Raw genomic sequence first — 17473 nt, 5'->3', positions numbered from 1 at the left:
GGAGAAACAGCCTTTTCTCTTACATACTTAATCGTTTCCAAATGCTGAAGAGTGACAAATGACCAAACGTTTTCCCACAAGAGACAAGGAATCTCTTGGGAAAACACACCCCAGACTCAGGCCGCGTAAAGTTTGGCAGAGTATAAGCTGGCCATCCCCAACACTGTAATATAAAGGCATTCCGTTCTGCTTATTTATCAATCTATCTATCTATTTGTCTATCGCCAGACGCTTTAATCCCATAAGGGGTTGTCACAAACAAATCGCCTCCGTCAGCCTGTCTTCCGCCATTTCGCTGCCCTCACCCTAGCTCACACCCTCCTCTCTCATATATCTCTCCACTCCACCCCTCCATCTCATCCTCGGTCTCCTCCTCCCTCTCCTCCCCTGCTTATTTCTCTTAACTAAAAAAGCAAGGCATAATGAGAGCTCTTTTTACTCAGTTAAAATACCAGTTAGATACTCCGTCCTCTTTACATCTCATACAAAATTAAATGATGTTGGAGAGGGGCGCCTTCACGTGGTGGCGCTGATATAACCTGGCGGTTCAACTACCTGGTAATACATACGTCCCTCAACTATTTTCCTATCTCCTAAAGGGAGACGATGGTTTGTAAAAGAAGGGCAAATCAAGCCTGCAGTCCACCGGGTTCACGCTTCAGATGAGCCGAGGATCACAACAACAACAACCTTCACAAATAAAACAACGACGACTATATTTCATAATATCAAGTTTGACCAAAGGAAGTGGCAGTCTTTCATTATCAATAAGGGTGGCATTATTATTATTATTATTATTATTATTACTATTTACATCACAAAAACGAGAAACTAATGATAAACTGCCAAACATGTTTTCACATGACAAAAAAAAAAAAAAAAAAATTTTTGAAGTCGCGTGTCAGATATAATTTCCAGAATCTGGGCGTGAACTGAGTACAAATTCATCTATATTTACAAAGTATGGCGAAGAAAGAGATTCTGAAATTAATGGATGACATGCGTTCTGTTTCTTAAAATAAAGTGGACAAAATGATAGCTACACACTTTTTATACTGCGGGTGTAATAAAGTAATAGCTCTTTATATCTCTCATAGTTTCCATCATCTTTCAAAATAAAGGTGTAATGTTTGGTCAAGGATTTTTCCACAGCAGACAAAAAAAAATCTTAGGAAATCACGAGCCAGATTTCACTTCCAGATGCGAACGAACCGCAGACAGGATACATATAATGATTTTCTATCGTTGGTAAGGAAGTAAGTGAACAAATAAATAAATAAATACTGTATTACAGTGAATGAGAGCTGTTTGTCATTCATACATTTAATACACATAACTTTAAGTACGTCTATCTTACGGTTATATGTGTTAAAGATATATATATATATATATATATATATATATATATATATATATATATATATATATATATATATATATATATATATATACTTTATATTTGGAGGCATGACATCAGTAACTGTTTACTCCTGACAAGTTCGGAGTTCTTATTAATATTATAAATTGATGAACGATATAAATTTAAATCTGTAAATTCTCCCATAATTAAACGCAAATTGTAGTTGTAAATATTTCTCAAAGCGTCAGTCATCCTAAAAGACAGTTATTGACAAACGGCCACGCGTCTTTCCTAAGTAGACAACAAAACTCTTGGGAAACCGCGCGCCAGATTTCACTTCCAGACGCGGGGGGAGCGGACCGCGGATGGGATACAATAAATTCAAATCTTTATATATCACTGATGGCGCCAGCAGGTGTCTTGGAGGGCTGGAGATATATATACGTGGACGAAAACCACCGGGAGGAGGGAAAAAAGTATTGGTGGAGACTGGTGCGTGATTGAAGGATGGAGCAATGTTGGTGATACTATGAATATATACCTCTTTATTGCGAATACGTAATTTTTACTGCTGTATTGTTGCTCTCCTTCATGATATATGAATTCCTTTACTGCTGTGACATGCGGTAATTTATAAGGACAGACAGATAGAGAGATACTACAGAAAGACTTACAAATATTGTACACACACACACACACACACACACACACACACACACACACACACACACACACGCCTCACAATACCATTACAGCCCAACACAACACACTTTAATGCCCTGATCAATATCTTCCCCAAGGTCACACTTCAGCACACGACACCTGCGTCTCATACTGCCACATTCACACGGACTCACATTACTCATAAAATCGCACACTTATCTCACATGCCTCACTTCCACACTAGTCCACATAACTCACAAATTCTTCACTTTCACACTTCTGCTTACATCACACCACACTATGTTACACCACATCTCCCTTTCACACCACAGCACATCTCAGCACACATGTCACTTTAATACCACCACACCACCCTCCACATCCTCTTACCACCACACCACAGCACATGAAACCACACCACCTCACACACCACTCTCACATCACCACCACCACTCATCATCCCAAAATGTCAAAACACAGGCAACTTTTTAACACCACACCACCCCACACACCAATACACACTATATACAAAACGATCACACAATTCATCTTCACACTACCCCACACACCTCACAAAGCCTCACTCTTACACATCATACTAAGACCACACCATCCTCAGACCACACCACACCTCACACCACATTCTCTCACCACAATACCACACTCCAGCTCTCATTCTCACAAGGTAGGCAATCCTTCAACACGGTAAGGGAAATAGTCCGCATACTCCACACCAGGCCACACTAAACACTACACTACATCACATCACTCCACACCATCACCACACCACACCACATCACTCCACACCTTCACCACACCACACCACTCCACATCATCACCACATCTTACCCTCGCATTACACAATATCCCACCACACTACACACCACATTACACCTCACTACACCAGAGAACAGCACGTTAGAACCAAATATCCAGCAGAGCACACCACACACCTCACTTCCTTATAAGAGCACCGTCCAGAACACACTCACAAGGATGGCAATTCTTCAACACACACACACACACACACACACACACACACACACACACACACACACACACACACACACACACACACACACACACACACACACACACACACACACACACACACACACACACACACCGCACCTCCTCATAACACCAACCTCTAACACACACACTCACAAGGCAGGCAATTCTTCAGCATGGAAAAAATTGTGTGAGCGTGCAGGTGAGGGACCCGGGACACCTGCGGTCCACTGGGGTCACACTTCTAAAACAACAGCCGTAATAAAAGACGACAATAATGACAGCAATATGGAAGAACTTCAATAACGATGCAATCACCATACAGGAATGACAAAGCAGCAGCCACAATCACCACAACAATTGCGATAAAAATAACAGCTACAATTACCACAGCTAAAACCACAACCACCACAACCATAACAACCACAACCACATCAAAACAACCACAACCAACACAATAAGAGAAACAGGGCAACAACGCAACAAAATGCAACCCTTCATACCGCACTTCCATTTCTCCATATTCTTGTTTTATCTTCCTTGCATTTCTCTCTCTCTCTCTCTCTCTCTCTCTCTCTAAAAATAAGATGGAAAATGAAAAGATGGCAGAAGGGAGGGGAGAAATGCAGTGGAAGAGAGGAATATGTGATAATTGACATTTTTACGAAGAGGAAGACAGGAGAGGGGAAAAGGAATGAGAGGAAGGGAAGGAGAGGGGAAAATGGAGTGAGGAAGCGGTGATTAGAGAGAGAGAGTAAAAACAGGTTACTTTCGGTGCAATTACATCATTTCAGTCTTAATTGGGGTCAGAGAGGTCATCAGGGCAATTACAGGTCTAGGCCTACTCAGGATTGATACATTCACGTCCTCACAGATCCATTTACTGCCACACGTGTCATCATTAGTCCAGTCTATACGATTTTTATCTTAACCTGGCCCAGAATTTGGTCCTTATGAGGTTTGTTTCATGTAGAAGCGTGGCAGAGAAAGATAATGCTACTGCTATACATCCCTTCCACAGCACTTTTTCGTGACTAGCATTGTATTCTAGAGTTAATCAATTGTTACAACTCAGATCTCATGAAGGATATATAGCGATTTTGGGCCATGTTGCAATGAAAAGAGTACAGTCATTCAAGTTATATTACCTCTGTTCAGACTCAAAGTAGGTCAGTTCAAGCCTACTTCAGTCATATTAGGTCATTTTAGGTTACTTTAGGTTTACTGGACTGGTTTAGATCAGTGCAGTGCCCATGAAAGTGTGCCCAAAGTCAGTCCTATCGTTTATTTTTTATTTATTTATTTATTTTTCTTTGTTAGATACGTGTTGTTTCATGCCTGGGTGGGTGGGCGGAGGGGAGTGGGCGAGCTGGGGTGGGATGGGAGTGGGCGAGGGGATGGTAGTGGGCGGTGGGAGGGGGTAAGATGGGTAGTCCCTGTGAAAACGGAAGTAATAAGAGGGGCAGTGTTTTCTGTGGGAAGGAAATTATCATAAGACTGAATCTGGAAGGTAAAAAAAAAAAGTTGGAACGAGCGTACATAATAAGGTGGGTGAGTTTGGAATACGCTGGACGGTATGGGCGAGGTGAAGGCTTGGGCCAAGGTTATCTCCTATACAAAGAAACTCGGCACAATCTCCAATTAGACAGTGCACACGAGCTGATCCCACTTACCGGACAGCTTATGATGCAACACACACACATGGAGAGAGAGAGAGAGAGAGAGAGAGAGAGAGAGAGAGAATATACACCCCTTACAATCAACTCACACCAACTCCTAAGCAAGGCAAACCAAATAAAAATGCCACCCCTTAAATCGCGCAACACACCCTCCATCTTCTCCCACCCAGAGTCCGTTTTCTTTATCAAGCGGAGAAAAAGCCTGCCATGATAAATTTAATTAGTAAAGTTAGCGAGCCAGTAATGCAGGGAGCCGGGGTCGTTTGTAATAAAGCTGTAATCTTGTCTGCATGATGTATTACGTGTTGGACCGAAATTTAGAGGTAGGTTTAGTTCCGTGTTTAGGCTACGGAAATAATTATACAGGGACTGTGGTGGATACACAGGTCTATTAAGGTCTCTGAGTTTGTGAATAATTATAGAGAGTGATAGGTGTACAGGTTTAACACACAAATAATTATAGAGGGACTGTTGTGGATATACTTGTCTACTGTGGTCTAGAGTTTATAATTATAGAGACTGATGGATAAAAAGGTTAACACATGAGTACTTCCTTCAAACTCTACTTTCTCGGGTATGTAGCTGTATTTATCATCTTACAGTCTTTGAAATTTTGCAGGATAAATATAATGAATAAATATATAGCTTAGAAATATGCGACTATACTGTTTTTACGTTAACCTGACCTAGATTTTTGTCCGTTATCAGCATATTTTACATGGGTCAGTGGTAGAAGATAATATTACAGCACTACATCCTTTCCACAGCACTTCCTCTTGACATCATTTTCTAGTGTTACTCTACTGCTATAGCTCGGCATTCACGGTGGAGAGATGGCAATTTTAGGCCAAGTTAGAATAAAAGAGGTATATTTTAGAATCATACAGGGAATACTTGAAGGTATGTAATGTAAGTCCTCTGCAGTAAAGCCATAACTGTTGCCCTGAATGATATATTACGGTGTTGGGCAAGGTTTCAAAATTTTGCGTATATCTTAGCGAGGCAATTCTATTATTATCGTATCTAAGTCATTCGGCATCAACATTCTTTTTCTTATTTTTTAGTTCTACGGAATTCTGACTAACAACGTACGATATTACTTATTAGAAAAAAAAAAAAAAAAACTCTTGCAGTAAAAATCTCCCTTCAGCCAAATAAAACCGTCTGGCGGAAGTGGTGGTGGTGGTGGTGGTGGTGGTAGTAGTAACAGTAATAGTAGTAGTAGTAGTAGTAGTAGTAGTAGTAGTAGTAGTAGTAACAATAATAGTAATAATAATAATAAAAAATAAAAAAAAATAATAATAATAATAATAATAAAAGTCCTCGAAGTGAAGGGTAAGCTCTCAGAACAATCTTAGAGAGGTGTTATTTTATGAACAAGTGGGAAATTTACAGATAACAGATGAAGATATTTTCCGCACTCTATTCACCTTCACTCTACAACCATCATCATCATCATCGGTAAGCTTTTTGAATAATCGTAAAGTAATAACCATAAATTAAAAAAAACGCCCATTTACTCTTTCCCCTATCACCCAAAAAGAGGATGGTGGAAAGAAAAGGGTAGGTTCAAAATGCAATTGACTGGGTTCACGTCCAAATGAGCCTGGAACAGAAAGAAAACAACAAAAACAAGACAGCAGCGGCAACAATAGAAAACCAGAAGCAACAAAAACAATAACCACAACAGCAGTAATAATAATAAAAATAATAATAATAATATCCACCACCAACAATTATCACGCACCCCGCTCCACCTAATACACAGCTGCGGATTCTACATTTAACCTCTGCCCTTCAGGACAAGTAATATCCCTATCCCGTGCATGGTCAGGCACGTACGGCAGCAGGTAATATTATTCAGGCCAGGCAAATCTCTGACCAGGATGATACAAAAATAAAACAAATAAACAAAAAAATAGCTGTTGGACTATGCGTGACGAGGTTAGAATGTTTGAATGTTATTTGTTTGGCTCTGCTGTATATACTCAATACGTTATATGTTTGGGGGAATATTTTAGGTGCCACTGTGAGCTCCCAAACACCTTTTTCTTAGCGATTTGGTATGCTTAGTACACTTTCTTGTTATCTTTTATTTTATCTGAATACTTTTAGTGGCGACGTACAAGATGATAAAACGGCGTAACGGGCAGAATAAATCGCCTAGAAAAAGGCCCTACGACGTCTCCAATGCCACTTAGATAACAGACCCATGTGGAAATGCTGTAGAGTTCGGGAATACTGTTTGTTTAATACTACAAAGTGCATTATCCTTTCACTACGACAGTCCTGCCCACGTTGTATTCCCCCCCCCTTCTCTCTCTCTCTCTCTCTCTCTCTCTCTCTCTCTCTCTCGTGTAATTACAATAATTTTTACCTGCGGCGATAACCAGCATGTCAATGTGTTGCCAGAGTTCTTCTGCTTCTGGCGGATTTGTTAAAAGGAGACCTTTGAAGACATAAAAGTGGTACCATATACAGTAATTTGACATGGATAATCCAAATCTGCCATCAGCCGACACCTGGGATGGCGCCATCTAGCGACAACTGTAGTATAGGCCTAAGTGCTTAATTTATGCCTACTGAGACATAAAAGTGGTCCCATACGAGGTTATTTGACATGGAGAATCCAAATTTGCTGTCAGCTGACACCTGTGGTGGCGCAAACTTCCAGAATCTGGGTATAGTGGATCTCTCTGTTATGGTTAACTACTTTTCACGGCAAACTGTTTGAAATAAGAGTCTCGCCGCAGGTTCCAGAGCAACTCTGCTCTTATTCTTCAATTTTACTCTCTCTCTCTCTGTTCAAGGGGTTGATGGAGATTATTTTTAAGTTCTACACATCCTTACCTTAACGACTTTTTAAAGCAAGAGTGAAGAATATATGCTGTCAAAATGCTCTGTGGAATCACCATTTACACAAAAATCATTTCAAGATACATTACAATCCTCTCCCCGTTTTTATATTACCACCAAAACATATGCATTTCTGAATATTAGCAGACTATTATATTGTGTGAAAATTATAGTCAAAACATCCATTTACTGTATATAATGCCCTCCGATGCTTGATGATGTTATGTGACGGAATTATCTTTTTAATACTGTTTTTAATAGTTTAATGTGGGAATTTTCATACATCTTGGAAACAAAACAAAAAAAAGCTAATCTTATCCATGCTTATGAAGTTAACTGGAGCTGATATATATATTTATGTTAGTAAGATCATTTCAGCGTGAGATTAACATATACAGAAGGTTAATATTATAGAAAATAATATAGCTCGTGCTTATAATGATCTGCGTTGCCTGATCATGTTTGCTACCGAATTCATTTTTTTTTTTTTTTAAGAATATTTTACAAATTGGATATACTCGTTGAACAATGAACAGGCCTCTCTTTTACCTGTCCATAAAAGTTCAGTGACGCTTGATTATATTTTTGGTACCGAAATCATTAACCGAGTCTGGTACCTCCATTATCCCCAGTACGGGTTTTCCTTATGCAGCTCCCCCATTTCTCACACCCTTGTTTCTTTATATACCTTCTTTTATCTCCCCCTCCAACCCCCGTGCGAACAGGGCTTCCCACTTATCAGGATTCGTGGCGTTCTTACCTAAGCGGATTATCAATTATGCTGGAAGCCGGTCTAATCTTCCTGGCTTCTTTAAGGGAACCACTGGGGTGATCCATTCTCTGGCGGCCGTCGGCAATTAGAGAGGGAAACTTGGCGCCCAAAGAAAACGGGAAAGTGTAAACAAGCAAGATGGCGGCAATGGCGATTCTCTTCTGTTTCGGAGAAATTATTAGTTTTGTTTTTGTTCAGGGATTATTAGTGCAGATCTTTATTTTCGAGTTGTGAGCTTTCTAGACTTTCTTTTAATCATTATAGAAACAATCAGAATGACATATACGGTATATTTCTCTGGTGGCCGATGGCAATTATGACAAACTTGGCGCCCTCCAAAGAGAACGAAAAATGTAAACAAACAAGAGGAAGTGCGATGGTGATTCTCTCTTGTTTTGCGCGGGTTTTTATTATTTTCCTTCTTTTCATAAGACATAGTGTTTCTCTCATTAGTGGAGTTTCTTGTATTTCTGCAGTTCTGACTTTGACGAGAAAGTACTTATGTGGTAAAGAATAATTCATTGTTAGAGAGAGAGAGAGAGAGAGAGAGAGAGAGAGAGAGAGAGAGAGAGAGAGAGAGAGAGGAGCACTCAAAACACATCTTATCCCTTCTTACCTGAAGCCATAGTTGGTTATTCTATTCTGTTGACGATTTTACACATTCCACTGATAACCCAACCGACCAGACAATTACATTCAGTTTATTGGAGACATCTTGTACTGAAAGGGTAATTCGATGGCGCCTTTTATTTTACTTGCACTGATTTTATATTTTATCCAGGTAAGGAGAGACCACGTAACTCAATGGGTTTGATTCAACCATTAATTATCCTGGCAAAAATAATTATCTTAATATCTTCCTTTGTTTCTTTCTTGCTACCTAGAGAAGCATGTACGCACCATTTACCATTCAGTGCGAAGTGTGTGTGTGTGTGTGTGTGTGTGTGTGTGTGTGTGTGTGTGTGTGTGTGTGTGTGTGTGTGTGTGTGTGTGTGTGTGTGTGTGTGTGTGTGTGTGTGTGTGTGTGTGACCTTCAGACGATTTTATTCAGCTCACAACAGGAGACTTCCCAAACTAGAGGGGTTTAATACAGCTTTCCGTAACTCTTCCACTACCAGGGGTTCTCTTAAGTTGAACAAAATCGTTCAGTAACAGCAAAAATAAACTGCAAAAAAAAGATGGCATCGTTGTTAAGGGAAGAAAAGCTCAGCACAATAACAAGCTCAGCACAATAACAAGCTCAGCACAATAACGTGTTCTTTTCGCCTGTTCTTGCCGCCTCCAGACAAGTGTAATCAGCTTAGCAAAGGCCCCAAGTGCAGATGGGATTAAACACTGCTTGGACAGGGAAAATTCATCTACCTCTTGCAATCTTTCCTTTAGGCTTTGTTGCAACAAGTGGGGAGTTGAAAAATGCTATCTCCTGCACAGCTTTTTCTCTATTACTATACCGTACTAATTTTCACCCTTAAATAATACGGTCTTAATTATTTATTTTTGTTACCTTCAATCAATCAAATCAATCAACTTTGCAAAAACCCTCCTGTGTTGACAGATTAAAACACTGATCTGACATGGAAAACACAGCTTGCAATTTTCTTGTTTCGTTGCAGAGTGGAAAGTACAATTTGCTTATCTTTATTAGCATCTATAGTGTGTTTACTTTAACCTGACAGTGATCCCCAACCCCTTTCAGTTCAGTTGATGGCCACGTGTAAGCTGACTAAAGGGTCGATTTGACTAGTAATCAAGGAGACTGATTCACACTTCTTCGCTATGGCTCATCAAATTGAATTTTATGTAACAACAGTAACACAAGATCAAAGCCATGGAAGTAGCCCAGTTCCGTCAGGTGAAAACAAATGAATATGTTAAGTGTGAGATGCTTAGGTGTTTCCCCTTTAATGTATCAACTATTCCTAAATAATACAGACGCTCCAAGCGGCCTTTTGTTATTTTCATGTCAGCCTCTTGAGGGTTTCCAGTAAAAATAGAGTCTATAATGGTAAAGTGTGTCAGGACTTGGGGTCGTGTTCTCGTGGGCCTGGGAGGCTTTCGTGTACGTATTTCCTTATGATTCGTTTTGTAGTTACATTCTTATTTTTTCTTGTGTGATATTTGTAACTTTGATAATAACGACAGATTACATGAGTTCAGTATGATGGCGTATATTTCTGCATATTCTTGTTACCACGGCGTGATTTACTTGAGCGCGGGACACATATATCATACCAAAGAGGTTTCTGAAGACTATAACTTCTACAGTCCCCAAGGTCTCGACTACGTTGCATGTAACAGACTAGACACAAAATCAGTATATGTAATTTAAAAGTAAGGCCCATCTTAGTGAACGGGCATATTCCTTCGTACAGTATTTTACAAAATGTCTATTTATTTTCAACGTAGTTTGTATCTCTCTCACCTTCCTTCCCCCCCCCTCTCTCTCTCTCTGTATATATATATATATATATATATATATATATATATATATATATATATATATATATATATATATATATATATATATATATATATATATATATACAGGTATATGTGGAGTGGCCGAGTCGGTAGAGAGGTGCTCTGAATTTCTAATGAACCCAAGTTCGAAGCCCGGCTGGGGCAGGATACAAGGATCTGAGATTAGTTAAAGTAGACTTTATTGATCTACCAGACGACCCGCTGACATGTCGTAAAAATACCCCAGCTAATACCAATACATCAGTTCTGTATGAGACAGACCGAATATATTCAATATGGACCGTGGGACTTGGCGTTGAAGTGATGACATGTGGACGTGCCTTGGGAACGGACTGTGGAGTATATGCCCACAGTTGGACGCATTAGAAAATTACTGACAACGATGAGATGCTCCTTACCTGATGAAAAACATGACTCTCTAATCAACTCAGACATTACACATGCTGTTGTGATTTAATGAGGAAAGCTGGTATGGTGATGATAATGGTGGTGATGATGGTGTTGCTGCTGATGATGATAATGGTGATGATGATGGTGTTGTTGATCATGATGAAGCCTACAATCCGACGTCTTCTGTTATTCCTGCAAATGATTCTTAGTTACGAGGAAAAATATCGTAAGAATCTCAGCTCTGTCTTGAGGCATTCCATCGGGTGAGAGTATCGGGAGGTGAAACGGAAGGACAAAAATCGGGAGAGGAGAGGAGGGGAGGAGAACGGGATCGAAAGGGAGGGGGGGAAAACGCCAGGAGGGGGTGGTGGTGGTGGGGGGGCGTGGGATGGAGGGGACGTGCGGAGGAAGGTCACGCGCGATTTTTCTCAGTCTCAGTTTCAGATTTCTGTTGTTCCGCTTGCACGGCTGAGTACCCCCATTCTCTCCATTACGTCACTCACTGCACCCGACACTGCTCTTTCTTCATTCACTCATTCGCTTTACAGGACACATTTCTTATTCCTCAGCACTATATTGACAACGAAATCGTGAAAATGATGCGAAATAAAAGATGGTTCAACATTACGCAACCTACTTTCCGTGTGTCGTGGGGGCGGCTCAGTAAGCGTCACCAGTGTCCATCTTGCATCAATTTCTACTGCCCTTTTTCATATCTATTTTTCTTTTTCATTATTTATAGTGTCGGCTTCTTCTAAGACATATATTGCTTGCATGTTTAAGGAGCAGTTTCATGATGCAGCCAAAACGTCCTCGTTCCCCATACACGCACACTATGTTGCCTCTGCAACACAAGATTGGGCGGCGCAATATACGAACCCACCTGTAGGTCCAGCTTTATTGATGGTGGATAATTAATTTATACACACACACACACACACACACACACACACACAAATATATTTTATGTTATACATAGCCCATATATATATGCGTATGTCTATACTACGATATTATGTATCAATACACATATCCTGTGTGTGTGTGTGTGTGTGTGTGTGTGTGTGTGTGTGTGTGTGTGTGTGTGTGTGTGTGTGTGTGTGTGTGTGTGTGTGTGTGTGTGTGTGTGTGTGTGTGTGTGTGTGTGTGTGTGTGTGTGTGAGAGAGAGAGAGAGAGAGAGAGAGAGAGAGAGAGAGAGAGAGAGAGGGAGAGAGAGAGAGAGAGAGATTAGCTACTGTGAAAGTATTTAAAAACATTTGTTTGAAATACCCAATGAAAATATATAGAAATATGTAGAAATATGAAAATACAGTATGTAGAAATGGATAAAAAGAACGCAGAAGGACATACACTTACTTTTCCTGGTGTGTTTTTGTTCCTTGCAGTCTTGATGACCTGAAAAAGTTGAATGTTATAAAAATCATCCTTTAAAATATAGAAATCTTTGTTGTATTTATAATATTCCCGTACCAAAAATAAAGCAAAATTTTTTTAACATAGGAGTACGCATGTTTATTTCACTTTTCACTCTATCTCTCAGGAAAAATGAAAAATAAATCCTCCTTGGAATAAATCCTAATCATTTTTTTTTCCTGCCAACAGTGTCTCCCAAGATCCAGGAACAGAGAGGTTGAATAATTCCTATATCATCATCTCCATCATCATCATCATTTCTACACTAAATCATCAGTCATTCACACACTAGAACTACAACACATACTAAAAAAACAAAAAACAAAAAATACTCCAAACCCAATCTTAATCTCTCTCTCTCTCTCAACAGTTCCTCCGAAGATCCTGGACGGGAACACGAGTGGGGACACCCTGGTGGAGGAGGGCGAGAGGGCGGAGCTGGTGTGTGGGGCGAGTGGGGTGCCGCAGCCCTCTTATGTGTGGAAGAGGGAGGACAAGAGGCTCATCGATGCGGCCAGGGGATATGGTGAGTGGGGGGAATGGGAATGAGTGGGGGTGGGAATGAGTGGGGGAGTGGGAATGAGTGGGGGGAATGGGAATGAGTGGGGTAGTGGGAATGAGTGGGGAGAGTGGGAATGAGTGGGGGAGTGGGAATGAGTGGGGGAGTGGGAATCAGTGGGGGGAACGGGAATCAGTGGGGGAGAGGGAATCAGTGGGGTAACGGGAATTTTTGGAAGAATGGGAATGAGTGCGGGGAGTGGGCATGAGTGGGGAAGTGGGAATGAGTGGCGAGTGGAAAAGTAGGAACACCGGGGGAAAGGGGAGAGCGGGGTAGGAAGCGAGGGGAGTGGGAGAAAAGTGGAGTAGTGAGTGGGGTTGAAAGGGTAGTGGAGTGGGAGAAGCTCCGGAGACTGAATGATGGTAAGTGGAGATAGTGAACTGAGAAAGGGTGAGTGGAAGACTGTGAATTGAGAAAGAGTGGGTGAGGCAGGGGGATGTCGAGTGGGGAGTGGGAGAGAGATGAGTGGGAAACGAGTGGTCTGGTCGGAGTGGTATATCGCAAAAAAAAAATCAGACGGTTTTATTTACTATATTGTCAAGACTAGAAGATTTTTTCAAGCATACTTAGGTCACCAGAAGACGATATTATTTAACATTTAACCTGAAACCCGACGATTTCCTTACGCTGGTAAATTTTAGGTGTTATATATGGAAAGGATGGGGTGGGAAGCAGGTCATCAAACGGACAGGAGAAAAATGTGACGAAATGTGACGAAAATAAGGCAAAGAGAATGAAACTTGGTGAGGAAATAAGGGAATATGAGAGGGTGAAGGGGTGAAGTGTGGAAAACAAGGCAGGACAGAGAGAGAGAGAGAGAGAGAGAGAGAGAGATAAGAGGCCACCCATTACACATTAAGGTGGGGGATCAACACCAACACACTCACGAACACTGATCAAATAAAGGTAATGGAAGGCCTGAAATGTGGGGTCGATGTTTCTCTAGTTCCCCATGTCGTCTGATGGGAATTATTTATATCAAGAGAGAGAGGAAGGTGGTGGGGAAGGAGAGAGGGGAGAAGGGATTGGGTGATGAGGATAGGAGAGAGGATAGGATGGTAGATTAGGGAAGGGGATAGGAGGATAGAAGAGGGTGGTGATATATTGGCATGGAGGGTGATTGATGTGAAAGTACAAAGTATATTGGGGAATAAGAATAGAGGGATTGGGTAGGTGAGAAGGTAGTAGGGGAGAGGCATGGTGGGAGGGTGAGGGGAATGGGGCGGGAGAGATGGGACAGCGGGTGGGTAGGGAGGAGATAGAAGAGAGAAGAGGGGAAGAGTGCACAGTGGAGGGGAAATAGGGTTGAGGTAGGTGAGGAAAAGGTAAGGCGAGGGTCAATTAAGACGGAGTGCAGGTTAAAGGTGGCAGAGTGGAGGGAGGAGTAAGGAAGGAACAGGTGAAGAGATGAGGGTGAATTAAGGAAGGGACATAGGAGGGGTGAAAAGGAGAAATGAGAAAGGGAATGCAGTGGGAAGGGAACGGCAGGAGGAGTGAGAAGTAAGTCAAGGAGATAGGGCTGTGGGAAGGGTGTCGAAGTGAAGAGAAGGCTGGTGGGTAGCTGGGAAGGGGGTGGAAGGGTTACTGTAAAGAGAGAGCAACTTGGTGGGATGGGTGAGGATAATGAAAGGTGGGAATAGGTCAGGAGTCAATGTGAAAGAGGCCATGTGTGAGAGAGGAAGCTGAACTGAATGGGGAGGTGATGAGTGGGGAAGAGAGGAGGGGAGGTTCATGGGAGAGGACTGGAGGTACACGAGTTAGAGAAGAGGGGGGTCAGAGGGAGAAGCACTGAAGGAAGGCGTGAGAGGGGTGTGGGTGTTGGAGTGATAGGCACATAAGGGATGGGTGGGCGTTGGAATGGGAGCAGAAAGGCGACAGGGAAGGGTAGGCGAAGTGTGAGGTGTGTAGAGGGGGTGGGGTGGGGCAGAACTGAGGGGGAAGTGATGAAGCGAGGGATGAGGGTGGGGGGATTGGTCAGGTGGCAGTGATGGCGGGTCTGACGTGCAGCTGACAGTGAAGCCTATCAGCTGACTCGCAAATTATTCCGTGTTGAGGCGAGCACACATGGGATGAGTGTATTCATAAAGCATCATAACCAGTTTTTAGTGTAAATCTCCGTAGCACTGAATTATTATAGAAAATCATATTGTTTGGCCCTATTTTTCACCTCACCGCTTATTCCAATTTCGTTGTAACGCGATTAGTAATTTTCTAAACTGAAGATATGTAAACTGGTAACCAATTACTGTATGATGATGAACAGTCTCCATATAAAAAAATCATCATTAATATTATTGATGGATCGTATTTTTTTTTACCTCACCGTTTACTCTATTTTCGATTTGAAGCGTTAGGCAGCTGTGTGAGTAAAGAAAAATGGGGAGACAAACAATCCTACATACGACTCATGCTTAGGAGAGTTCATGAATACAGCACACGATTATTACTCTGATGCCATGTCATTTCACTGCCACACTTTTTACATCCATAAATTAATTCAGATTTGATAACGCAGCTGAGAAGTTTTGCTCTGAATTCTGTCTTGTTTAAATATCATATGCAGCTCCCCTGGAATTCACCCTACATGCTAATATATTTTTTTTTTCCCTCTGTGGTGATAAATGCAATATATGACGCCGAATGAGAGTTTGGGTTTAACATTTCTCATTTAATCTTTCAATCCGACGACCTCTACATATCGTTATTCTTGATGTTTTCAAACGATTCTATTTATTTATTTATTCAGTACTTTTGGAGGGAACTCGAGCAGTGATGTTTATTAACTCTACATCTAGCCCTTCCAGTATCTCCTAAGAGGGAATAAACTCAGATGATGACAGGAAAAATAAAATGAAAACGTCACTAGGCTGAAAGGGTTAGAATATATGCATCTCCCGGATATGCCACCCCACGTCCTCACTTTTTGAAAGGTTTGGTTGTTTTGTCTCCATGGCTGATACGTATGACGCCATAGGAAGGTCTGGCGTTTCGGAGTTCTCATTTCACTCCTTCAACTCGACGGCATCTGAGTTTTTTCGTTTATTCTGGCCACTGAACAGACGATTTGACACCATTTAGTGGAGGTCCTTAGTGGTTAATGAAGGCTGTAGCTAACCCCTCGAGTTAGCAGGACTCTCTTAATATGAATGAGTCGTCTGGAAATCGGAACATTAAACTACACAAGACGTTATTCGGCTCTAGGGGTCAAAAAACGCTGCCTTTATTTCCCTTTTGTTACACCCCACACACACCCTTTTTAAAATATTTTTTGTTTTTTCCTCCATGGCTGATATTTAAAGTCGTACGGAGATCTGAACTTTCACAATTTTCTGCCTCATTCTTTTTTTTTTTTTAATTTCCCTCAGCCACAGCCACGTTATGATTATTTTGTTCGTGCTGTCTAATGGTGATGTTATTCAGTTAGGGAGACGCCACACCTGACTGAAACGTGTAACTGACGAGCAGAAACAAAGCACAAGGTTAGCGGGAGAGCATGAACTTCAGACGGAAACCTGTGCCTCGTTCCCTCTTGTCGATCACATAATTTGCCCCCCCCCCTCTCTCTCTCTCTCTCTCTCTCTCTCTCTCTCTCTCTCTCATATTAACCTCTTTATCGCCGAGGAACTCTCAAAACAAATGATAATCGTCCGTAGGGTTCTTATAAGAAAAATGAGAGAATGACAGACTGACAGCCTGCAAAATTTGAGGTTCTCTCGGAAAAAAAAAGAAAAAAAAAAAAGTAACTGACGACCCGTTCATTTTGAGCTGCTTGGAGACCCACTGCTAATCTGGTGGCCACAGACAGCGGGAAACACAGAAAGAGGAAGACAGTTCCAGAGATGACCCACTGTATACATGAAAGACTGACAATACTTGTCAACCCGTGCACTAAAAAACTGTGAGGCAGAACGCAAAGGAGGTTATCTCTCTGGAGGGGAAGGCTTCCATGGCTGACACCCTGGGTTAGTATAACATGAGGCAGGAATATCGGAATCTGTGCCATCATTTATTCACGCTGGACACTTGCCCTCAACTTTTGTCATGGAATATTTACCCTGACCGCTGACTGACTTGTTTCCTGCGCCAGTCCCGTTAACTTTTTACTAATTTTCAGTCAGTTTCTGTTACCGAGCGGAAAATATGGGGGGGGGGAGGAAAATATAAAACTATTTGGTTAATGTCGCCATGGCAATATACAAAAAAATAAATAAATTATATATATATATATATATATATATATATATATATATATATATATATATATATATATATATGCTAAGGGAACCAA

At 41.3% G+C, this 17473-nt stretch overlaps 1 protein-coding gene across 1 annotated transcript in view; it reads left to right on the top strand.

Annotated features, from left to right (window-relative positions):
* The window catches only part of LOC145394002 (protein amalgam-like), a 240833-nt gene that overhangs the window by 185157 nt on the left and 38203 nt on the right, over positions 1 to 17473 (top strand). Inside the window, exon 4 of the mRNA XM_080267973.1 lies at positions 12997 to 13152. Within this exon, the coding sequence (XP_080124099.1) occupies positions 12997 to 13152 (156 nt within the window). The remainder of the gene's footprint in view (positions 1 to 12996; positions 13153 to 17473) is intronic.

The sequence above is a fragment of the Coenobita brevimanus genome, chromosome 26 (genome assembly GCF_032717465.1).
Source record: "Coenobita brevimanus isolate Jiangsu-jjx chromosome 26, ASM3271746v2, whole genome shotgun sequence".
Classification (NCBI taxonomy): domain Eukaryota; kingdom Metazoa; phylum Arthropoda; class Malacostraca; order Decapoda; family Coenobitidae; genus Coenobita; species Coenobita brevimanus.
This window is presented reverse-complemented; position numbering and strand designations above follow the sequence as displayed.